General features: G+C 40.0%; 2 protein-coding genes across 11 annotated transcripts in view; one reads left to right on the top strand and one right to left on the bottom strand.

Annotated features, from left to right (window-relative positions):
* Positions 1–1750: 1750 nt before the first annotated feature.
* On the bottom strand, positions 1751–19106 carry LONRF1 (LON peptidase N-terminal domain and ring finger 1). The gene is made up of 12 exons (XM_059844783.1): positions 18486–19106; positions 12269–12387; positions 10398–10520; positions 9653–9799; positions 8911–9148; positions 8726–8816; positions 7763–7877; positions 7107–7228; positions 5339–5497; positions 5069–5231; positions 4570–4719; positions 1751–3001 (listed from the first exon to the last, which is right to left on the bottom strand). Exons 1-12 carry the CDS (start codon positions 19081–19083, stop codon positions 2843–2845), a joined length of 2184 nt encoding a protein of 727 aa, XP_059700766.1. The 5' UTR covers positions 19084–19106; the 3' UTR covers positions 1751–2842.
* A 155-nt stretch (positions 19107–19261) lies between these two features.
* Positions 19262–24724, top strand: part of TRMT9B (tRNA methyltransferase 9B (putative)) — a 114133-nt gene continuing 108670 nt past the window's right edge. For all 10 annotated transcript variants that reach the window (XM_059844774.1, XM_059844779.1, XM_059844777.1 and 7 more), the window contains exon 1: positions 19262–19410. The gene's annotated coding sequence lies outside the window, so the exon portion shown is untranslated. The remainder of the gene's footprint in view (positions 19411–24724) is intronic.

Genomic DNA, 24724 nt, shown 5'->3' with positions numbered 1-24724 from the left:
TCACACTGAAGTTTATGAGCTCTCTCATATTAACATATACACACATCTAATTCACCCTATAGCTACTTATGGATCACCAATCTTTTGGGACACATCGAATTTTGTTCTCATGCTTACACAAAGAACATTTCTACATCAACTTGTCAATCTTATGACTGAACAAAGAAGGCACAATCTCAGGAATAAGATGCCCCAACAGTAATCTAGGGCAGCTCCTGTTGGCTGGCCCAGGAGTGCTGCCCAGCAAAGGAGACTCCCTTAAGTCTTGAGGTTGACTCTTGAAAGGTTGACTCTTTTGTTGACTGTTGCACATCATCAGGTAAGACTAATCATTCATGGTGTTGTATCTTGCCTACAAAGGAAGTGAGCCTTCCCCTTTTCCCCAAGTCTAGATCACCTGCATTCCATTCAGGCTTAATTACATTGATTTTGAACCTTACTAGAACAATATAAGGTGTTCCAACTTTGTCCTTTACCAGGTGTTGTTTATTGTTTGATAGCTAAAGAACCCATGTGTGATGGGGAAGGGGAGGGGAAGAAAATTTAAAGAGTAACTGTAAGAAAGTACTCCCCAAATTCAAAATACAATGTACAAAGTACAGCATGGTACTCTTTCCAACCTACTTACTGAAAGGGCTTTGCAAACGCTGAGTTTGTCGTTCTGCCCCACTGTAACTGCACAAAATGACACAATCTGGTACATAAAATATTCACTTTAAAAAATTCAAATTTGAGAAACCTCTTGAAAATCTTTCATCTCCAATCTCAATTTTCTATCATTCCCAAGAGCACCTACAATAATCACATCAATGGAATGGTTACTGAAGATTGGCTACTTATAATTAGCCTTAATGCAGCATTTGTTAAATACAGTAAATTTGCTTTTTATATTGTAGTTGTTTTTCTTCAATAAAGCTTTGCCTTACATAGTTTATAAAATTCCAGAAGTAAAACTCACTCATGCACAGGGCTGTGCAACCCAATTGACACTTAAATTTTACTGTATTAAGAAATCATGGGAGCTTATAAAGACACTTAAAAGCCACATCTTACAGCAGACTAGGGAATACTCAATTTCAAACTCAAGCCCTTGGCAAGAATGAAACAAGAAAATTACCATTAGTTTATTTGGGTATTTCAAGCCTGCCTACAGGGACTTTTTACTGACAAGGAATAAAAATCCTGCCACCTGTATTGTTAAGAAGATCATGGTGATACAAAGATTACTCTTCTAAGGGTATAGCATACAGAAGAGGAAAAACAGAGGATTCCCTTTCTTGATATGCAAACAAAGCTTTCCAAATATTCACCCAGGACTTCAGTCATACCCTAAAGGGGAAATTTACCCTAGATAGAAACTGATATTGGAAGATGACCCAGCAGATTTCAGGCTGCCTGTAATACCTCCAGCCGTGAACTCCAGAAGAGAACAAGGCCAGAGTATCTGACTAGCAAGTCAGTGAAATACCTCACTGCTCTGCAAGAACAGTTCCCTACAACTTTTAAGTTTTGCAAAATGCCAACTTCATACCTGATTTAAACCAAGTACAAATAAAAGCAGGACACTAGGAAAAACTTCTCTGACTAATAATCAGTCTGAGACAGGTACTATAATCAGAAAGAGATTATGAACATACCTGTTATGTCATGAAGTGCTCACAACCTTAATGTAGGTTAAACAGCAGCTTCTGATTTACTTAAGATCCCAGAATAGAAGCATATGGAAAAGGAAAGTAAGTTTCTGACAAAATTTAAAATATTACAAATTTTTAGCTTTTATTGAAAATTAAATATATTAGCAAAAGCAAGATTTAAGAAATATTTTACAAATGATTTACATACAAGAAAGCCAGTATCAGACATATTCACAAATATGCAAACCTTTAATTACAAAAAGTACCTATTGGCAGCATGATGCTAACCTTGCCACTGCAGTGTGCTCTACTATTTATATGAATAAGGCATAGAACTCACACTTGCACCAACTTAAAAAGTTCAAATAAAACTTTAAGCTTTTGAATCCTGGATGCACAATCCCCGATAGACACACGCACGCGCACACTTAACATTTCTTCTTCTAAGCTCTACAAACTAAGTGTGTGCTCTGGAAGAACAGCCTGAAAAGCCCAGTAGAAATGTAACTGGTACTAGCATTTAGATTTTAGTTTCCTCTTTAAAATGTACTGGCCTAGGTATGTAAACCATATTCACAGTTTTAGTATTTTTAGACTGAAGTACCTTTTTTTCTGCAGTTGTTCCTTACAGTTGGCTCTCAGTTCAGCATACAGTTCATGTCACCTGTTTTGTGATGCATACATTTACAAGATAACTTAAAAAAAATCTGTGCCATATTCATAGTCAAATTAGTTAAACAAGAGTTGTAATATCCAACTGTGACATTCAATACTATATTTCAAATATTTGTGCAAACAGCAAAAAAAACCAGTTGAGGCAAACATTTGCAAAACCTTTATTACCTCGTCAATATTGTAAACTTGGACTGTCAGCCTTACGTCCTGCACTTCCACAGCTTAGAAAAGTCAATTCCTAAAATGATCAAGTCTCAAAAAGGTTCTTTTCTACATAGTGCAAATTTTAATGCAGATAACGTGAAAAACGTATCTAGCTGGATTGACTTTGTGCAATAGTCAGTGGTCTTCTCTCATAGCTGAAGAAAGTGTGCATCCAATGAACCATGGGGTTCAGGAAGCCAGGAGGGTGGAGAGAAAAACCAGTTCCATTACACTTCTCAAACCAGTGCTAGATGTGCAAAGGCAGCAAAAATTCCAGCTGCTACTACAACCAGAACACAGTAACTTTTCAGGAAGACCCAGGCGGTTAGTCACTTGGACTGGTCTCTAGAAAAATAGGTGAGGATATGTTGGATTTTTATCAGACGGTCTTTTAAAGACATCATGGAGAGAACTGACAGCTGGTATCTGGGGTCTACTGGGAGAACAGCTAGAAGCCACCAACACCAAGCAGGACCATTGGGCATTGCCTAGAAATAAAACATAAGCTGGTTACCAATAACCAATGCTGCATAGCAGACTACCATGAAGACATCAAAAGATAAAGTCATCAGTGACCAAGACTACTTTAAATTTTGATACTAACTTGAGAATTTCAGATCTATGAGATTAGAAGAGTGCTGGAAGGATCCCTTCTCTTTAAGTGAGAAGTCAAACAAAGTATACTTAAAACAAAGCTTGATAAAGCAATTATTTTTAAGACAATATAGGAAGCTCATAGATTCCTTGGGAAAAGATGGCTAAGTACAGGACAGCCACCCAATGACAAATCTCTCTGATAAAAATGAAATCTAATATTGTCATGTTGTTCTTAAGGCTTGAATATTCTTGAAGCCTAATGTTTTCATTATAATTACCTTTATTTGATGGACTTCTCTGCCACCTCCCAGTTCCACTCCCTTTCTCATTACCTTCTTGACAGAGTAGGACTATTTAGTTAGTTTCTTTTAAGCAGTTAAAACTCCGTGACTTTTTCCTGTAGTTTAATTACCAACAGCAACCATTAGATGTCAGGCCTTGAACTGGACTTAATTCTCCTCAGTAGAGGTCCTACCACTGCAGAGAATATTATGTACCTCAAATGATCTACAAAATTGTTACTGGTAGTGGTACACTCCAGGATAACATTTCCTCGCTTGTGCCGTTACCACACAGCTGACACATTTTTGTCCTATTCTAAATCTCAGGTACATATCCATAGTATTGCTACCTTGCTAATTATTCTGGTTTTGCACACATATTCCTCTTTCCTAGTATGCTGTTTTAAATCTATTTTTATTAAATTGTTCTAAAAATCCCTTCTGACTTCCTGCACTGGCCTCTACAGCATCTACAGTCCCCTAGACAGGTTAATGTGGCGAGATCCCACAGAATAGGGTGGCCAAATCCCTGTACACTTTAAACCATCTAACAATATTGCAAAACTCCCAAAACCCTGTCATGTTAAATCATTTCTTATCATTACAGTGACTCTTATCATATCCTCCTCTAATGACATCAAAGTACCAGGTTTAGGTACAGGACCTCATCACCAACAAAGAGAAAGCCCTTAAGACCTTGTCACTTGGAGGCATGGATACACATGTACTGCCACAGATGCTGATACTGGAGGGGTACCTGCTCACTGTGTGGGACCTGCTCTGTGCTCTGCTCTGTTATTTGTGATTACCTCTTTGACAGAGGCCTGCACATGGCAGATTCAGTTTCTTTACTTTCATAGGGACAAAATAGAGAGCCTTTTCACTTTGAATTCTGACAGCTTTACAAAAACTAACAGTTTAACTGTAACTGGAACGTAAGTGTTTTCAGTTTTCTGGTTTTATTTCAACATCAGCATATCATCCCTTCCTGGAGAAACTGCTGACCAGAGACAGAATTGGTTTTTGTTGCTCATTGTAAGAAAAACAAAGTCCAAGCCTTATTGTCTTTGAAGCTGGAGAAGAAAGTGGGAGGGTTTTTTTTAATACTTAGTAGTTGGTAATAGGGCTTTTATTTTTAGAAATAAGTATCTAATAATGACTATTAAATGATGTCTCACCTGTATATTTTCCTCCCTGTCAGGCATTGGTCCGAAGTGCTGAAGAATTTGAGTGCGAAATTTGTTTCTTAAGTTTTGAAACCAACTGCAGGCCTGATTGTACACGAAATTGTGAAGCTCCCTCAATTTCTTTAGTTCTTCATCAGCAACCTGTAGGAGGAAAGTTATGAAAATATGATTAGTGATAAAGAAACAATTAAGGGGCTTAAGCTAAAATCAAAACACTCAATTTCAACTATGTTTAGATACATTTCTGGTGTTTTTTGCAACCTTGACTGCTACTGACTGAATGGTAAAGAAGTATTGTGATATTTTTAAAATTACAGCTTCAAACTATTGTTGAAACAAAAACTATGGTTTTCTTATTTGTTTTATAGTAATAAAAAAATTAAGCTGGTTTCTAAGGATGTAAAAATTTGAAAGAGAGCTTTCAAGAACAAATCAAGCAAAAATCTTGATATATTAATACTAGTAGGTATTTAGACATCATTCTGGATACCTTAACATCTTCCAAATATTCAATGTCTGCAGTGCAATAACCATCTTTCATCCCTCTCCGTAAAACTCTAAATCTCTTTCCACCAATTGTATCAACAACAGACCGTCCATCGGGCAGAAAATGAACGTTCCTAATTTGCAGCATGCAACCATAATCTGCAAAACTAAAAAGAGACCTCGTCAGTAATGCAATTGCACACTTCTGAAAAGATGCTTTCTGTAATTAAAATCACAAAAGAGATGGAAGCTTAGAATCAGGATGTAAACCTACCCATTTTGAGAATCACTTATGCACATCCCAAACTGTTTAGTTCCAGTTTCCATACTCCTGCGAATCATGAGTCGGTATCTTGGCTCAAATACATGTAGAGGACAAGGCACAGTAGGATATGCCATAGTGCAAACAAACATTGGAACATTCTTGGTTAAGCTTCAAGAGAACATAAAAAGAAATATACACCTTCAAAATCTGAACATTGAGCTATGACAAGACAATACATTTTTTTCAGTATGTCTGCTATGTTTGAGGTCATAAAGCACTCATTGCAAAGTCAAAATATGTTGTAGAAACTTTCATGAATGACAAACTCATGTACCTGTAACACTGGCTGAATACCTGTGTACTGATTTGCATACATTCTGGACAGTAAGACTCACTGTTATGTAGGTAGTGAGTACCTAGTCAGTGAATGGAGGGCTCTGTTTTGAGCAGGGGGTGTCAGCTACTTTTCCATTTTTTGCTTTAATTTGAGCTATAAAAGCAATTAAGCCCTCAGAGAGACAGTTTTCCTGTAAGTAAAAAGATGCACTAGTAACTACACAGTGGCTAGGTCACCATTTAGATTATTTTCAAGGAGGGACTCCAGATCACAAGATGCAACCCAGTATATAATTTGCATCTTGCAATATGCCTAAGCAGGCATAACTGAAAAACAAAGTATTTTTAAATCCCATTTTATCAAGTATGTATAGTTGATAGTAGATCAACTATACATACAATCAAGTTATCAAGATAAAATCAAGTTATCATGAAAACATTACTAATTTAATTTTAATGCCTTTCAGACTATAAAATGTAAATTTACTGGATGGATTCTGTTAAGTAAGTTGCATGAGCTGTAGTGTTAAATAGTTTTTTAACAGTCATATCTACAATACATGATGCTGTATGTATCTGAAGAACTCTCAGTGAGATAAGCATGTTTACAAAAAATCCCAACTTTTTTTTTTATTATATCTGTAATCTACATCTATGTGTAAGATTAATGTCTATCATTAATTGCTTTGCAAGAAATTAAAGTCTCTGAGACTCTGCAGTGAATTGAAGACAACTTCATTAACAGCAGCAAAGCTAAAACCAAAGTTCCCTGACAGTGCATGCTGAAAGAGAAATGGAAGGAGAAACATGTTTCATAGAATCAGAGAACAGCCTAGGTTGGAAGGGACCTTAAAGATCATCTAGTTCCAACCCCTCTGCTGTGGGCAGGGACACCTTCCACCAGATCAGGTTACTCAGAGCCTGGTTACTCATTCAACCTGGCCTGACCAACCTAGTGACCTTCTATGATGGAGTTACAAGGGAAGGACTACAGATGTCATTTTATCTGAAATTCTGTAAAGAGCTTCCCCCTCAATGTCCTCTCCAAGTTGGAGAGAGATGAATTTGATGGGTGGGCTGTTAAATGGATAATAAAGGGTTGGATGGTTGTACCCAGAGGGTAGAGGTCAATGGGTCACAGTCCCAGTAACCAGCAGTGTCCTTCAGGGGTCCATATTGGGACCAGCACTGTTTAATGTCTTCATCAATGACATAGACAAAGGGATCCACTGCACCCTCAGCAAATTTGCTGATGACCCCAAGCTGAGTGGTGTGGTTGACACAACTGAACGACAGGATGATATCCAGAGAGACCTGGACAAGCTTCATACTCCTTGCACCCATAATATACCACAATTAATAACTATAAAAAAAGAAAAAAAACATTTCTAACAAGGATTTCCATACTAATTTCTCAAGATTTTCAAGACAGGAAGCTTACTTGGAGTGTTCTGCAGTTTCTTCAGCATGAATTCTTTTTCTCTCAAATAATTCATCAGACAAGTATTTCATTATTAATTCTTCCAGCAGTTCTGTGATACTGTATTTTCTGCTTGCAAGGTACTGTAATCAATTAAAAAAAATTATTTTCATGAATCTTTACGAAAGACTTGAGAAAATGCAGCTTTTTAAATAAAAATATCATCTATTAAATGTGACAAAACTAATAAAAACTTACAGCTCTGAAGTTTTTATACTTCATTAATTAAAACTTAATTATACTCTAATATTTGAAAATTAGATCCTCTGTGTAAGTTCTTAGTGTCTGACAATTTGAATGTCTAACTCAGTTTGTATCTCTAAGCTTACCACAGACAGAACTGATTTCCCAGGATATACAGCAATACCAGTAAGAAAAGTGTATAGAAATCACAGAGAAGTTTAACTGAATAGATACCAAAGTTTACAAATATGTAGGATTGCATTACACCACTGAAGCAAATGGTCACAGAAACATAAAACCTCTAAGACTGTGAGACCCTTTTCCATTCTAGCAGTTATCCACAGCCCAAGCAAATCCAAGTTGTTGGGTTCAAGTGAAACAGCCTTTAAAATTATACATTATTTGTATTTGTGAGCTTTACTGAGAAACAATACCTCTTTCAAGCTCTCCTTACAGAGTGGACACTGTGGAGCATGATCTAAACACCGTTCCAAACAACCTTTGCAAAAAGTATGTCCACAAGGGGTTGTTACTGGCTCAAAAAATAGCCTGAAACAAAATAATCAGAAGTTAGACGTCATGGCCAGTCTGCGTTTTTCTAAAAATGTCAGTGATTAATCTCTTGGATTTTTAAGACTAGTTATACAATAACAAAGCAAAGAAACAATTAGTCCCAAGTCTCCTTATTCTACTTTTTCCTCTATACTGCAGTTTGTTTCCTTTACTGCAACACCCACTGTTTTGTTTTCTGATGAAGTTGGACACATTCCAAAACTCTAGGTAACTAAGTATTTAGCCAATATACAAAGATTTTGGTCTCCCTACACAGAGATTCAGAATACACAAAATTACGTGATTCTTTGAGAAACTGGGTTGCTTTAACAGCAGTATTACATATTAATAACATAACTATGAATAGTTTTGTATACACCATATTTTTTATGGTATTTATTTTGAAAATCAAGATTATTCAGTAAGAGTTTTCAAATAGAACATCAGGTACATTTAAGTGGACTAACATTCTGAAGCATCTGTCTCCCAAACAAATACAAGGTTCACAATACAAGGCTATGCTTCTAAACATTAACCTTCCCAAAATAAGTTTTACTGACTGAAGAACCCCTAACATTTAACCACCAAAGATCCTGTTCTTTGATGGTGACCAGTTAACACTGCCAAGTTTAACTAAAAGGGCAGCTTGATTAAAATAGTCCTACAGTATACAGTATTGTAGCAAGTGACATTTAATATACATTTAAGCACAGGGATTGCGAAAAGCTGCAAGTAATTGACTGATATCAGAACTCATAAAAACTTACAAGTACCTCAGTTAGTACATGTAACCGATGTGCTGCCAAGCATCTGCAACTAATATTGAATCAAGGATGAAATCTTACCTCATACATAGAGAGCACTCAAAATCTGATACATCAATCAAATCCCCTGGGATTGTTCCAAAAGCCAGTGTCATATCCCTTTTTGTATTTTCTAAGGAAAAGGAGGACAAGATACTTCTTCAAACAAAGGCACAAAGGAGTAAATACTTTAAATTTCATAGTAAGTGCAGTAAGTGACTGATTACCTCCTTGCTTTTTGTGTTTGTTTCTTCCATCTTCACATACAACTGTATCCTGTTCTGAAAAGGAAAGCTTTCTTTTTAACAAAGCACCTTTTCCTTGGCCAGAGAGAAGGGGTTCAGAAGACACTCTCTTTAAGCCGTCTTCCTTGGCAAGGTCTTTTGTTGAGTTAAGAGCATGGGCAGACTGTGCACGATTTAAGCTTCCACTCACAGGCTCTGGTACATCTGATCCTCCTAAACTCTGGAACAATAAGATGAACCAAACTGTATTCTAAGAGTAACACAAATCAAAGTATGTGAGATGAGACTGTGCAAAGATATATAAGCCAAACTGATACTCACAGTTAGTGGGTACCTATTAGTTAACTAGAAAAATTTCTATGTCAACACAGTACTCAAATTTGCTTAGCATTAACAAAATTCAGAAATCTTCAACCACTTTAAATAAAACAAAAATTGTATTTCATCTGCTTAAAAAATTTAGAAAAATTTTATTTCTCTTATTTTGAAGTCCCTCATATACCTTCAGTACCTTCTAATACTGAATTTATTACTCATTCTGGTGAAGTAGAATGAGGAGTTTTAACACTACAAATGAAAATAAATTACTTCCAAATCCTGCTTCTTTTCCTCCAATTTAGCCAACTACACAAAGACAGTATTTACGCTGGAAAGTGTGACAAGGGTCTCAGTATATCTAATGTATATAAATCAAAGACAGAAGTTACTGTACAGTTTTTATTACCTGTGGAGGACAAAGCTGTAAGTTGCAATAAGATGCAGTCATGTCAGAACCAAGTATAAAAGGTTTATTTCTAATATGGGGTGAATTCCAAGCAGATTCCTTCAGACTCTCACCTAACTTCTCTGGTGACAAAACATCACACAATATCTAGAAAAAACAGCTCAATGTTAATAACAATGAAAAAGAATCCAGACATACCTTTGTTATAAATTTACGTATCAAAAACTAAGAAGGTAATCTACATGAAATTATTCTCACGAACAGATCTTTATTCAAGCAGTAACTGGCAGAGTTGAAAACAAACAGAAACCTACACAGCTACATTGCTGGAAAAGAAATTTATCTAGAAATCTTTTCTACTACAAGTCAAACAGAGTTAGACATTATAAATTCAGTATTATGCAGCATTTCAATATAAATTTTTATTATCACAGGAAAAACTCTTGTGCTCCAGGCACAGAGGGTTTTGACTTGGAAAATGTCACTTGTTGCCTCCTTTCCAGTGTTCTACATATTCACTTAGTAACTTCCAACGCACATGTACTTTTCAAGATGGATGTAAAAAGGTGTACATTTGGACTAACTCTCTGACATAGTATGATTTAAGAAATATATTAAAAGGAATCTGCCATCTGAACATTTTCTGTCTATAATGAAGATATTAGATGCACAAAGTCTATCATAATGAGAGTTTCATAAAGGAGTCAGGTCAGAGATGAGAATCCAGTATCATAAATAAAATTACCTTTTCTACTTCTAGCTTGGCTGGAAGAAAGTCCTCATCAAGGGCTAAGCACTGTAGAAACAGTTGTAAGGCATCTCCTACAAAGCCAGAGTCTTGCAGAACTTTTCCTTTCTGAAAGTAGACCTGAGAAACAGATACAACTAAAACATTTGTAGAGAATAAGGAGAACTGCAGTATTGATCTTACAGGCATTGCAACAGTGTTAGAATTAGAGCCTGCCATGACAGAAAGAATCTGGCTTTAACAAATTTGAAGTGTGCACAGTGTGTGTGATCCATATCCCTTGTCTAACTCATATCCATTACAGTGTTTGAAAAGTCATGGGATATGCTGGTGCGAGTTTTTTTCCAGTTACCTTGTTTTGTCTTACATAAAGGGTTAAAAAAACCTCACTAGTGCTGAATTCACACCCCTTAATTTCCCTCTTCTGTGAGCTTTTGGAGAGGAAGAAGAGGGGCAGAAAATGCAAATTATTACATAACCTCACACAACAGCTTACAGAATACTTTTTTTGCCCTCTCTTTCATTAAAAGCTTTATGACTCCAGCCTTCAGAATGGTGAATTCAAATAAAACAATCCATACAACTGTTCACCCCTTACTTATATCTCAACCTATATTCCTGAAACAAAACAATGTTCTCAGAATGAATTGCTTTTTCCAACTATATTTTATGCTTCAACACTGGACACCAGCTAAGAGAAAAAAAAAAATCTGTGTATTGTTTTCCTTGAAATAAAAAAAACAGGGAGGAAAGTCTACTGGATTTTGTGGAGCCTACTCAAAAGTAGATGACATTAGAACTAAGAACTTATCTCAACTTTTAAAAGTTGCACTGACAGTAATAGAAAAAGTTAGATAAAACTGTCAGGTATAAAAAAAAAGTTAAAACAATATATATTTGTATATAGGAATGTGGATAATGGGCCAGAAACTAAACTTAAACAAAGCAAACTAAACAAACAAAAAAACCCCCAACAAAACAAAACAACCAAAAACTACTCTACCAAAGGCTAGAATGCAGCTTCTACAGAATGACTGACAGTATGAACAATAACATCAACTGTTCAACAAGACTGTCAGATGAGGACACGCATCCTCTTTGATGGATTTGGGCACTTTCCATTAAGATGAATTCCGAAGAAGGGAAGTTTGCTAGTCCTCCTCTTACAGACAATTTATTTTCCTACAGAGGTTAAGGACTGTTACAGGAATCCATCCATTAAACCAAGCTCACTTAAATGAAGTGATGCTTCTTTCCAAATAGGCAGAAAATAGTAGACAGTACTGTCAACACTGAGAGGTGAAAAGCAAGAGGATTTATGAATTTGCAGTAGCCAAGGAATTGCTGAAAGGAATTGCAGAAGACAAGACAACTGCAGTTATCTCCCCTTGTGTGGCAAGATCTTGCTGCTCCTGCTGAGTTCAGAGTTTAGACAGTGCAACAACATGCACTCTGAAGACAACACACTCCCCAGCTGCCCATATTACTTGCAAAGCTCAGCTCTCACTTGAGTTTATTTAGGCTTTTTGAAGATAAACTTTTCAAGCTGAAACAGCAAAGTGTCCCTCTGTTAACAAAAATTAACTACTAAACAAAACAAGCCCCAAACCCCAGCTGTTACAGGTTACATCACTGTGAACTATTCCAACTCCCAGCGTATTTGTCAACCAGCCCAAACCTGCCATACTCATCAGGAGCCTGACTCATATGAGTTAACTGTTTTAAAGATGACTTTTAGCATTTTGCATGTCTTAAGAGACAACATTTAAAGTAGCTGGCTTAGTTTTTTAAATCGATGCAATTACAATTTGGAAGTTATTAATTTTACAAACACAATATTGAAAAATGATGAGTTTATAGCAACTTACCTCTGGCCAATTTGGCATTTTGGAAATAACAAAATTTAGATCTTCTATGGCTGTTTTATATTCTTGGAGGCCAACATATGACTCAGCTCTGTAAATTCTTAGCATCAAGTCACTGGAATCTGCAGACAGAAATTAGGTAAAATCTTTTAAAAATCAGAATTTCATAATTTTTAATTAAATTTGCTTTCATATGATATGTCATAATTACAATTTTTTTGTACAATGCTTCCAAAATTAGTGGAGTATCTTCTCCCTCACTCCCTAGTGTCTGGCTAACAAAAGTAGCAGTAATTCCCAGTTCATGTCTTGTAAGCTAAGGAAGAAATTTTGTATCCTGATGTAGCTTGCAGCATCAAAAAAATTTATTTTCAAATAATAAAGGCTCAGAACAGAAAGGTTCACAAAGCACTGCTCAGTACTGCTGGGACAACAAAAATTGAGGACTAAGTAAACTTTATCTTTACAGTACATCCAATCAAAACCACAGAAACCTGGGAATTCACCACACTTGTATTAAAAGCCTAAGTATTACAAAGTTTGCTTTCAAATACCCAAGTTTTTCTGCAGACTGCATATTTGATTTTATAGTACCCGACCCCCTTCTGACTGTGGCTGGAGAGATGCCACTTTCACAGTGGCATCTGTCTGGGAGGTACCAGAACCAGGCCTTATCACTATGTGATAAAAACAGCCAATTCCAGAAAGCCTTTAGCACCAGCTGGCAGCCCTGTTGTAAGGAGTTGTAGTAGTGGAACTTCTAGAGTGGGAAAAAACCAGAATGTGTCAAGTAAGGACAAGTTCCCATGTCCAACATATAGCATTTTGAACTTTCAGTACAGCAGCTTATAAATGGGAAGGACACCCTTCTCCTTGCCACCAAAACTACGATTTTGTAACACAACTAATTGCAGCTGCTGCTTAGAAAAAGTGCCAGAACACTGTTTTGATCTTAATTGTTTTTTAAAATAGACCTGGTTTTCATTGAATGAGATAAACTAGTCAAAGGTTGGTTCACAACAATACTAAAATAAAATAGTTATTTTAGTTTGTTTCAAAAAGGCTTTCTTGGAGGCTATAATTTCAATTTAATATTCTTAGTTTATTCTAGATGTCTAGTATAACTTCTCATAAATTTCCAGCATTAGCCTATTCTACAGTCAGAAGGCATACTGGCCAATGTTCCCATAGATTGGAACACACTGCTTTGTATTTAGATTCACAATGCTACATGTAAAAAGATCTTAATGTAAAAGAAAGGGTTAAGAAAATCAGAAAATAATTCATTTAGCTGAAAGTAGAGTGTCTTCCTGATTTGTCTTTGTTTTGAGTTGATGGTTCCCCCTCAAACATAAATATTGCCAAAACCAGTTTGTTTCATTTTCTCATTTGACATAATAAAATGGTTGTTTTAACTGAAGTCTGGGAAACTCTCTTTGAGTAAAACACTAATTCTGCAAGCAGAACAACTCTGATTTCCTGTGTCTGTATTTTGTAACTGCTATAGCCTAGCAAGGTGAGAGCTCAGATTAAACTCTTCAGACAGATTTTTGTGTTGTATTTGACTCTTTGATGTCCAACAGAGTTAGTAGCAAATCAAACTCCTTTGTTCAGAGGCAGCAGTAAGTGCAGGTCTTTGTTCTCTGATAAGCTGCCTATTTGCACAGAATCAGAGAAAGCTCATCTGTTTCAGACTTTCAAGTGCAGAACATGACCTGAGAAACTCCGAGCCTTTTTTCCTAGGGGGAAATGAGGGCTAGTTCAAAGATAAAAATGTGAGTTCAAGTCTACAGCAGGTGGGCATTTTACCCACTTTTTTTTTTCAAAGAGAAAAGTGTGATTCCAACTGAATTAGTACAAAACAGAGTTTAGCTGAGATACCAACTCTGCTGCTAAACATACAAACAGTCATTGAATGATCAATAGATATGACAAACTGGGTCTGAATATTCATTCAGAAGACCAAAGGTAGATGATTACTAGTACTGTTCCTTGGCTTAGTATTGGGGGCAGTAAATATCTTCATCCACGATCTAGACAAGGGGATCAAGTGCACCAAAAGTTCACAAGTGACACAAGATGGGTGGGAGTGTTGACCTGCTGGAGAGCAGGAAGCCTCTGCAGAGGGATCTGGACACAATCAATGGGCCAAGGCTATTGGCATGAGGTTCAGCAAGGCCAAGGGCCAGGTCTTGCACTTTAGTCACAACAACCCCCTGCAGTGCTACAGGCTGGGGTAAAAGTGGCTGAAATCTGCTCAGTGGCAAAAGACCTGGGAATGCTGTTCAACAGCAGCTGAAAATGAGCCAGTGTGTGCCCAGGTGGCTGAGAAAACCAAAGACAGCCTGGCCTGTATAAGGATTAGTGAGGCCAGCAGGATCAGGACAGTGATTGTCCCCCTGTGCTCAGCACTGGTGAGGACATGCCTTCAATCCTGTGTCCAGTTCTGGGCTCCTCACTACAAGAAGGACATTGAGGTGCTGGAGCGAGTCCAGAGAAGGGCAATGGAGCTGGTGAAGGCTCTGAAGCACAAGCTGATGAAGAAAGGTTGAGTTTAGCCTGGAGAAAGAAGCCTCAGGTGGGACCTTATCACTCTTTACAACTACCTAAAAGGAGGTGGTAGACCATTGTGGGGGGGTTGGCTGTCTCTTCTCCCAGGTAACAAGCACCATAATGAGAGGAAATGGTGTCAAGGGAGGTTTAACATGGGTATCAGGGAATAGTTTTTCACTGAAAGGGTTGTCAAGCATGGGGACAGACTGCCCACAGCAGCGGTGGAGACACGATCCCTGATGGGATTTAAAAGATATATAGATTTGGCACTTAGGGACATGGTCTAGTGATAGATTCAGCACTGCTGGACTACTGGTTGGACTTCATGATCTGAGAGGTCTTTTCCAACACAAAAAATTCTCTGTTTTTATCTAAATTTATAGATTCAATTTTTTTACCACAATTCGATTTCTAGGCTTTGTTACAATGAAAAAACAATTTTGCAATGTTTCAGCAACGTATTTTAATGTTGTTCAGCTAAAGAGAGGATGCAAAGTAATTTTGAATCTTTGGCTTAAAAATAGCAGAAACATAACTAGTTCTTGAAGTTTCAATTTCAGTGACCAAATATATTGTAAATACAGAAGTCACTCACTTCTAGCATCCCAAAGACTAATTATTTTAACAAAAAAATGCACCAAGTATTTACAGCATAGAGCTGTGTGTATCTATTATTACACTAATAGGAAAGTATACAAAGGTTTACACAAAAGAACACATTCAATATACATTCTTATATTTTATATAAGAGCTTTATATTACTTCCAAAGCATCTGCTCTTACTGTAAGTATAACATACCAATAAATGGACCACCTCTGATCTGATTCTGCATGCTTTTTACATGGTTCTTAATATGCTAAATTCTTCAAAACAGAAGACATGCACATCAAAAACACTACATAGAAATACTTTAGGACACAGTCAGTACTACAGGGCCACCCTAATAATCAGAGCTGGAACACACAACCCTTAGGAAAGAGCCAAAAGAACTGGGCTTATTTAGCAGAAAGTAACTCCTGAAAGCATTGGGAGAGCACAACAGCTTTTCAGAACCCAAAAGTGGGTTACCTAGAAGACTCTACTGAAGTATGCAGTGAAAAAACAAAAGAGACAATGGTTGTAAACCAAAACAATGGCAGTTAAGACTTGAAATAAGGAAAAGATATTTCACTATGATGATAATTAACCTTAGAGCAGGTCACCCAGAGAGGCTGTGGAATTGACAGCCTGTAGGTTTTCATGATCCAGCTGCACAAAACCTTAAGCAAACTGCTCTGATCACAGTATTTGTTCTGCTTAAACAGGAGACTGATTGCTCAACAGATCTCCTGATGTCGACTCCAGAAGGAATGACTGAGATTCAGACCAAATTCAACCCATCAGTGGTGTGTTTCAGGACACTTGGTTAAGGGCAAGCTTGTAAAATGCAAGCTTGTATTTACAATGCTGTGCTTGTATTTAAATTCAAGAGATCTCCTTTAATTAAGCTATTTCATTTCAACTCCTAGAAGGAAAATACTAACTATATGAATGTTAGCATTCCTTATAGTTTTTTAAAGTCACTTTTGCACAGTAGCAAACACGACTCTTTCAAATATTTCAGAAACAGAAGAAACTTATGAAAAGATCCCATTTGAGTAGAGGTTTAGCATCAATGCCTTATTTAGGACATCAGACTTATGTTTATCACAACTTCTTAACTATGTGCATTAAAAAAACAGATGAGGCAGCAGTAAGGAAACACTGAAACAGAACATGAATAATTTTAAACATTAGCAAATTTCTTACGCTACATCTTTTCCATCTCTAAGTGTCCTCAAAATTCATGGTCTGAAGGAAGATGGAAAGTATACCAGCAGCTATTAATTTATCTTTTGGCCAAAAATCAATTTGTAGTTGTGACTCCACAGTTCTAAATTCACATTTAATGTACGTCTGCACTCTGACTCCCAAAGTTCTTCAGTATCTTTTCCAGAATATTGATAATTCTCAGGATTAGAGACACAGGAAAGAATTGTACAATGGGCCTTAAACTGAGCTTTTAGCATTTAATTCTATCCCATATATTGAATTTGAATAATAAAATTTTGAATAAGCATCACAGCTGGGAAGTATACTCAAATTTTATACCTATTTCAAAGCCAAAATGGAAGATGCAGATTCACATAAAGAATAATCAAAATTCTTTCCCCATAAATATTTAAATAATATTCTTAAATCCATAAAAGAAAGATTAACAAAAAAAGATTAACAAAACCTGCGTATTTTACTCTTTTACTTCTTCAAAGCAGTCTTAAAACATGAAACAGGAGCCCCATAAACGTATGTGAACAGTACTGGATTCAGCTTTAGCATGAAAACTACTGAGATTTCTTTGTGACCTGTATGAGCCAAAGCTGTACTTCAGGAAGAAGTCTGCATCTTACAGTTTCAAGATCTAAAATCCATCCTGTATCCTACACTTTGGAAACAGCCTGGCAAATAAAGTAGAATTGATAGCCAAAACTGAACCCCTTAAAATTAGGTTGACAAAAAGCATATAATACAGATCTTCGACTTAATCCCACCTACATTGAGAACAGTTTATTCTGGAACTGGACCTAATGTATCTCCCCAGAACAGATTGGAAGGATTAGACTTATGCAAGCTTTTGGGTTTTTTTCCTCCACTGCAGACAACTGTATAAACGTAATACACTTCATCTGTAAAAATATTAATTTCTGAATTACTGAACAGAAAAGAAAATCCGGGTATAATTCATAAGAGAACCTCCCGTGTCACCAGGTGTTAAAATCCATAGTTAAATTAAAACGACGAAGGAATCTCTCGCTGGATCCATCTAGGTGTATCAATCACACAAACATGACTCTCTCTACAAAGAGTAAACTTTGAAAAATTGAGAGTATCTTCAGAGTCCATGGTACCAGCCAGACACATATATTGCGACGGATATAGAATAGGCCAAAAGCATGCCTCTACCTCCCCTCTTTGGACCCTCTTCAACACTATATAAAACTCCAACCACACCCACCTATGATGTCACTGCCATTACACAACCTGTCCCCCTCCGTGCCTGTCTGCTTATGCAACTCGGCCCGGCCTGCTGGGAATTGTCTTGGTGACACTTAAGACTGAAAATAGGTCTCTCTCTCAGGAAACAAGGTTAAATACACCAACGCAATTTCTCTTTGCCCGCGCGCAGCGATTACCCAACAGAGAACGAAGCAGAGCCCACAGACTGCTCTGTAAACAAGTCCAACTGAAGCGTGCGGGGGCAGACACGAGGGAGCCCAAGCGGGACGCTCCCCCACACCTCTGGAGTAAGCAGAAGCAGGTGTACCCCACTACCACGCTGGGCGCTCTACCAAGGGCCGGGCAGCTGCACGTCCCCTCCACTCCGCTCTCCCAATGGAGAGGTTCCTCGAATCCCTTCAAACTCGAGAAAACTTCGGAGGCTCTTCACCGGCCCGTGTCGGTCACTGACGGCCCCGCACTCGGGGATAAGGGCACATCCACCGACTCCACCGCACCCCCGGCCTCACGAGCCTCCCGCCCTGGGCTACCAGCCCGTCCCGGTCCCGCCGGGACACGGGCGGCAGTGGCGGAGACCGCGCGGCTCTGGCGGGCGGCACGGGCGGAGGAAGGGAGCGCTCCCCACAGCCTTACCTGCTCGCAGAGCCTGGTTGACGGCGCCCAGCGCCTCTCGGAAGCGGCCCTGGGTCAGCAGCTCCTCCAGCCGAGTCCCGGCTCTCGCCCTCTCGCACTCGCCCGGGAACCACTTCTCCGCCAGCCGGTTGAGGACGACGCTGGTGCGCAGCGGGGCCGCGGCCGTGCTGGTGCCCCCCGCCGGCAGCAGCCAGTCCCGGCAGCGGCGGCAGCGGGCCCGCAGCTCCCTGCGGAGGCAGCGGCGGCAATAGGTGTGCCCGCACGGGACGGTCACCGGCTCGCCCAGGAACCTCCCGCAGCCGCAGCAGCGCAGCGGCCCCTCGGCCCCGCGCTCCCGGCCCCGGCCCGGCCCCTGCCGCAGGCGGTAGTTCAGCACCAGGCAGTCCACGAGGGTCCCGAGGCGCTGGGCTCCGCCGAAGGGGCCGAGGCACAGCGACGCCAGGGACGCGCCCACCGCTTCCTTCAGGCGGCTCGCGGGCACCAGCCGCGCCAGCAGCAGCTCCCGCTCTTCGTCCGTCCCCTCGCCAGGGCCCCCGCTGCCGCCCGGCTCCGGCGGCAGCTCCGAGCCCACGGTGGCGGCGGGAGAGGACGCTGCCATCGGCTGCGCGGCTGCGGCGAAGGGGGTGTGGCGCTCCTGCTCCGGACGCCGGGATGGGCTCCGGGCTCGGCGCGGGCGGGGGGCGGGAGGAGGCGGGGGGAGGTTACAAAACACCGCTCCACGCGCGCGCCGCCAACGGCGCGGGGTCACGTGGGGGGGACGGGGCGGGCCCGTCCGGGAACGCCCGTGCTCAGGGGCGGTGGCGCCCCGGAACCCCCCGCGGCCCGCCCGGCACCGGGGAGGGGGGAGCGCCCCGGCCGGGCCGCGGGTGGCTGGCAGGGCAAGAGGGACAGCCCTACGGGTTGACTCCTAGGAGCGGCTGCCGTGGTGAGGGTCGGGCGTTAGCAGGGCTGTGGGGGAGGCAGGGACAGAGCCGCCGGGGCGGGGAGAGGGTTCGCAGCGGGGAACGGGGGTCTGTAGCTGCCGTGGTCCCGGAGGCATCACCCAGCGGGTGCCCGCCGCTCCCTCTGCGGCTGCTACTCGCACTCGTCTTGGGCCGCTCGGGCTGGCCCCTCTTCCTTCTTTGTTAGTCTTTTAATAGAGGACACGATAAGATAAAAGTTACAAGGTTGAGGAAAAGCTCTTTGTCCTTAGGGTTTGTTTCCCCTCCTCTCTCGCCGAGCGTTGCCAGCCCTGGCGGGACGGGACGGGTCGGACGCGCCCGCTGTGCCGTCACAGCCCGGCGGGCAGCGAGCCGCGCTCCCCGCCAGCGTGCCACAGAGGCGGGCTCTGCGGGGAAGCACCTGATCTGTTCCACCTAAAGTAGTCACAGTGGGGAAATGCTTAGGCTTTCCAGGTGTATGCCAGCCTCTAATGAAAGCTTGAAGCCTATTGCATAAGTGTTATGTATTTATAATTGTTACAGTGGCTTTTTTTTTTAACGTTAGACGGCTGTCATAAATTCAGATAAATATAGCAGTACCTTTAAAACCTTCCAAGCAAAGCTTGCACATCAGGAAAATTTATATATGGCCTTACGAAGGGAGCAAACTATATTTATCTTCAGCTGTATTCCATGTATGGCAGGCTGGAAGATGATGCTAACGGTTATTAAGAGTGCTGTAGGCAAAGATGGCATGATTGGAAATAACCAAACACATCTGGATTTACATCCAGGTGTTTTGTCTGACTTCAACTATTCTAAGCTTCATCCAGTGGCTTTCAAGTTCCTAAAGTCAAAGAAAAAAGATGTTGTAGTAATTGAAGCATGAGGGGAGGGGACCATGGGTATATTTTAAACATGGTTAGGAAAGATGGTCTCTTACAGTAATTAATTAAAAAATTGAGTAAGTTAGGAAATCACAGTCTTAAGGATCAAAGTAAAACGGATATCTGTAGTGTGAACTTCAGTTGTGGTGGGAAGTTGTGAATTGCTTTGAATTATGACCCCTCACAAGGTATTTGACTTTGCCAATTGGACAAAAGTAAAATTCTGAAAAAAGTACTGTCAAACAGTAGTTTATTTTGCATTTCAGATTAGATTGCTCATGGAAATACTAAAGAGAAATAAAACAGGACAAACCCCAAGGGCTTGTGGGATTGGAATTAGGATAGTAAGGCTGTCCTCTGATGGAACAATTTAAAACAGTAGAAATGAAAACGTGTTTCCACCATTGCCACTTCCAGTAATTCCTATAAAAGTTCATACATTAGTGATTCAAGCAATCATGAGTGCAATCAATGCAGTCGGCTATTTTACATAAATTCCGGTGTAAAGGCACAAAATACTCATGTCTTTACCAGCATTAGCATCTTGGAGCAGAAGAATTGAGGTTTTTCCTATCATCTTCCTCTTCAAAAATGAAACAGTGAAACAAGGGTTTTGAAGTAGGATGGAGGAATAGATGGGTAGGGAGCCTGACATTTTTATTGCTCTCACCCATTGTAGAAATGTCTGGTATCTGGGAGATTATTTGCAAGAAAGCTAGACTATATATTCACCTCCTCCTTATTCTCTGGGCATTACTTTTTATCCTTGCTGGAAATGATACTGGGCCCAGTTAGACTGTGGTATTACCCAGTGTTGACGGTATTATATCTTTGAACTACAGTTGATTCTTTGAGCTTTGGTTTTGGTGTATTATTCCACCTTTGGCATATTTAACTAAACAAGAAAAAAACCCTCAAATTTCAAGTTTTTCACTGTGTTACCATCAGGATGTGATAGTTATGTAAGAGAGGAAAAAAAGACATTTTCAAGATTAGATAACACGCAGCTCCACCACCACTCCATTAAAATAGCACACTCAAAAATCCTTTTTCCCCCCTCCCCCTGCTCTTGTAGGGTCAGATAAATGATATTTTAAAACAACAAAGCCTTTCCATTGTGCAGTTCATGTGGGCCATTCTAAGAAAAACTTCAGGGACTGTCCTTTCCCTTCCTGCTGTAGTGCAGTATTGTACTGCTGGCTATGGAAGTTGGTACCTGCAAAGGTACCTGCAAAGCACTGTGCCTTCAGTACTGTGAGGTAGAAGTAATTCCTTTCTTATGCTTTTTAAGGTATTGGTTGGATGTTTTTCCAAGCAATTCCTTGTATGAGTAGTATGTGCAACCCAATTGGACATGAGATGATATTAAAACAGTGGTTTAAGTGGTATTTGACCCTACTTTAGGTAAATTAAGCACAATGATTCTGATTCAAGATCTTCAGAAATCAACAGCAGTATAAACAAAGTAAAGCACGACCAACCCAGATTAGGGAACAGACAGTGGACCTAGAAATTAGTACCTACGTGCTGAAAATTTGGAGCCAAGCCCCATTTTTACAGGCCCTAGGCAAATACCCCACAAAAAAGTAGTTAACCCAAAGATGTAGTTGTATTCCAAGAGAAATAATGGCTTTCTGGCTGTTTCTCCTCTTTTTCTTTGAAGGTAGATGCTAGTAACCCAGCTATTGTAACTTTTTGCAAAGATACATGTAGCAAAGGCAAAATAAAATTAATTGGAGAAAGATTAGATTGGGCAAATAAGAGTCATACTTAAGAAAATCATAATATTCCTGAAAACTATTTGTTCTACCAAGAAACTTAAATATCATTTCTTCTAGGGGAAAAAAACCCCAACAAAAAAAAGGAAATATCCAGCCGCATTTGAAATTCTCAAATGGCTTTTGAAAACCTTAGCTGATAATGTTTGAGTTTCTTCAGCCTTAGTTAAGAAATAATGCTCAGAACAAACTATGATTTGTTTTGTTTCAGGTTTTCATTGTTGTTAAGTAGAATTTTGGGGCTCTAGTGAGATAGTTCTGGCAGAGAGATTTTTAAATGGAAAAATCCTCAGCATCACTGCAGTAAAACAGACACTAATCCTTGTTTGTGCAACAGAGTGGTGGGCAAAAGTTGGTTGTGAAATTTATTTTTTTTTTAGTTAGAGGTGGTCAAAAAAGCTGCATTTGCAGCTTGGTCTCAAAAGTTAGTTATGGTGAGCTGAACAGGGCTAGACTGCCAGCAGTACTGTGGCCAGGAGGACAGGGGCAGTGATTGTCCCCCTGTACCCGGCACTGCTGCCACACCTTGAGTGCTGTGTCCAGTTCTGGGCCCCTCACTGCAAGAAGGGGTGCTGGCACAAGTCCAGAGTAGGGCAACAGAGCTGGTGAAGGGTCTGGAACATAAGTCCTACAAGAAATAGCTGAGGGTACTAGAGTTCATCCCAGAGACTAGTCTTTCCAAAAAGAAAAGAATTTTAAATTTACAAGATTTATTTTAGATTCTTTCTTTTGGCAAAGGCAAGAATTCTAGCATTTTTTTGAAATGTGTTAAATGCAGTGACTTCTGCTGCACAAAACCAGTTTTTATCTGTCTAAATAAGCTGCTAATTAACAAACAGTCAAATGTTCATTGGGATTTCCCTTCAGTTCAGCATGAAATCTGAATTCTGCTTCATAGCCTTATAGTATGGCAATTGCCAGTGGATAAGGAAAAGACTGTGGATGTGGTTTGCCTAGACTTTACTTAAGCCTTTGACACTGTTTCCCACAGGCTTCTGGAGAAACTGTCTGCTCATGGTTTGGACAGGTGCACTGTGTTCCTGGCTGAAAAGCTGTCTGCATGCCAGGCCCAGAGATGGAGGTGAACAGAGTGACATCCATTTGGCAGCCAGTCTCTAGTGGGGTTCCCCAGGGCTCAGTACTGGGACAAGTTTGATTTCATGTTTTGATCAGTGCTCTGGGGGTAGGGGTCTGTCTCATCTCCAAGAAACAAGCAATAGAATGAGAAAATGGCCTCAGGTGGCCTGAAGGGAGGTATAGATTGGCTGTAGGGAAAATTTTCCTTACTTAAAGGGTGGTCAAGCATTGGAACAGGCTGCCTCAAGATGTGGTGGACTCACCATCTATGGAGGGGTCTAAACCACATGTAGGTGTGCCAGTTAGGAACATGGTTTAGTGGTAGCCTTGGCAGTGCTGGGTTAACAGCTGGACTTGATCTCAAAAGTCTTTTCCAACCTAAATGATTCTCTGGTTCTATGTCCTCATTTTTGGTTCAATTGCAGTTTTGGAGGTGTCTGTCCACTTTGTCAAGAGAGCCCTGAGGAACTCTCTCCTGCTGGGTGATTTTGGATTTGGGGCAGTGACACCCAGAACCCGGAGACGCTGGTCCCCTTTCCTCTTTCCCAGTTACCAGAATGCTAGTTTGTCTGTGGTGCTGAGAAGTCTCTTCTCGTCTCCAAAAACAGCTGTGTCTTAACCAGAGACTACTTGTTTTCAGTAGATCCAATGACGCTTTTGAGATTTGTCTGTATGAGATTTCTCTCACTTTGATGAGAATGATGATGGCAGCAATTCTTGTCTTTAAAATACAAATGACAAAGATTGACCTCAGGAGTTAAAGGTAGAACATATAAAAGGAATGAAAGTTTAGAACAGATTTTATCTAAAGAGATAAAATCTCAGCTAGGGAAGGTCGAACTGACTAAGTTTCCAAATGTGACAGAACTGACAGCCATGACCATCAGATGATCTGGGAAGAAAATCTAGGACACTGGCTGCAGATCAGCAAGCACAGTATTGCTTACAAAAAGGAAGAAAAAGGCATTCACCAAGTATAGACAATTAAGCTACCTCAATAGTACATTAGGGATGTAGAACACATTTTTGAGTGAAAAACTAATGAGAGACATGAAGCTAACATGAATACCGTAACGCATAACCCTTCAATTTACCTAACATAGACTAAAGTCAAACGAACTAAATCTGCTTTTGTTCTTGTAATGGAAATTATATTCTGCAGACAGGCAGTGCTCAGACTCTCATCTCTTAAGACTCGAGTAAAGCAGATGCTATAATGAGCCAAATGGAGAATTATGACTAAAACAGAGTAAGATGGAATTGCTAAAAAGTTGTCAGGTCCAAAAGATCCTGTTAAAAGCCTATGGAAATGGATCATGAGATAGGAAGAGCTTCTTGTCTGGAAACACACTTCATATGCATTTTCTGAGGATCAGCTTTAGTACTAATTTTAGTTGATATTTTCATCAGTGACCCTGGCACAAAAAGACAGGAAATTGATCTTTTGGTTTGGCAGCAAGTAAGAAAGTGATGTCAATAAACTGAGGAGAAAAATGTCAGACAGAAAGAAACCGACCTGCGTGACTACTGGGATAGTAGAAATGGAAGAATTGTAGTCATGCAAGTGTCAAACCATG

This window comes from Haemorhous mexicanus, chromosome 4 (assembly GCF_027477595.1).
Source record: "Haemorhous mexicanus isolate bHaeMex1 chromosome 4, bHaeMex1.pri, whole genome shotgun sequence".
Taxonomy (NCBI): domain Eukaryota; kingdom Metazoa; phylum Chordata; class Aves; order Passeriformes; family Fringillidae; genus Haemorhous; species Haemorhous mexicanus.
This window is presented reverse-complemented; position numbering and strand designations above follow the sequence as displayed.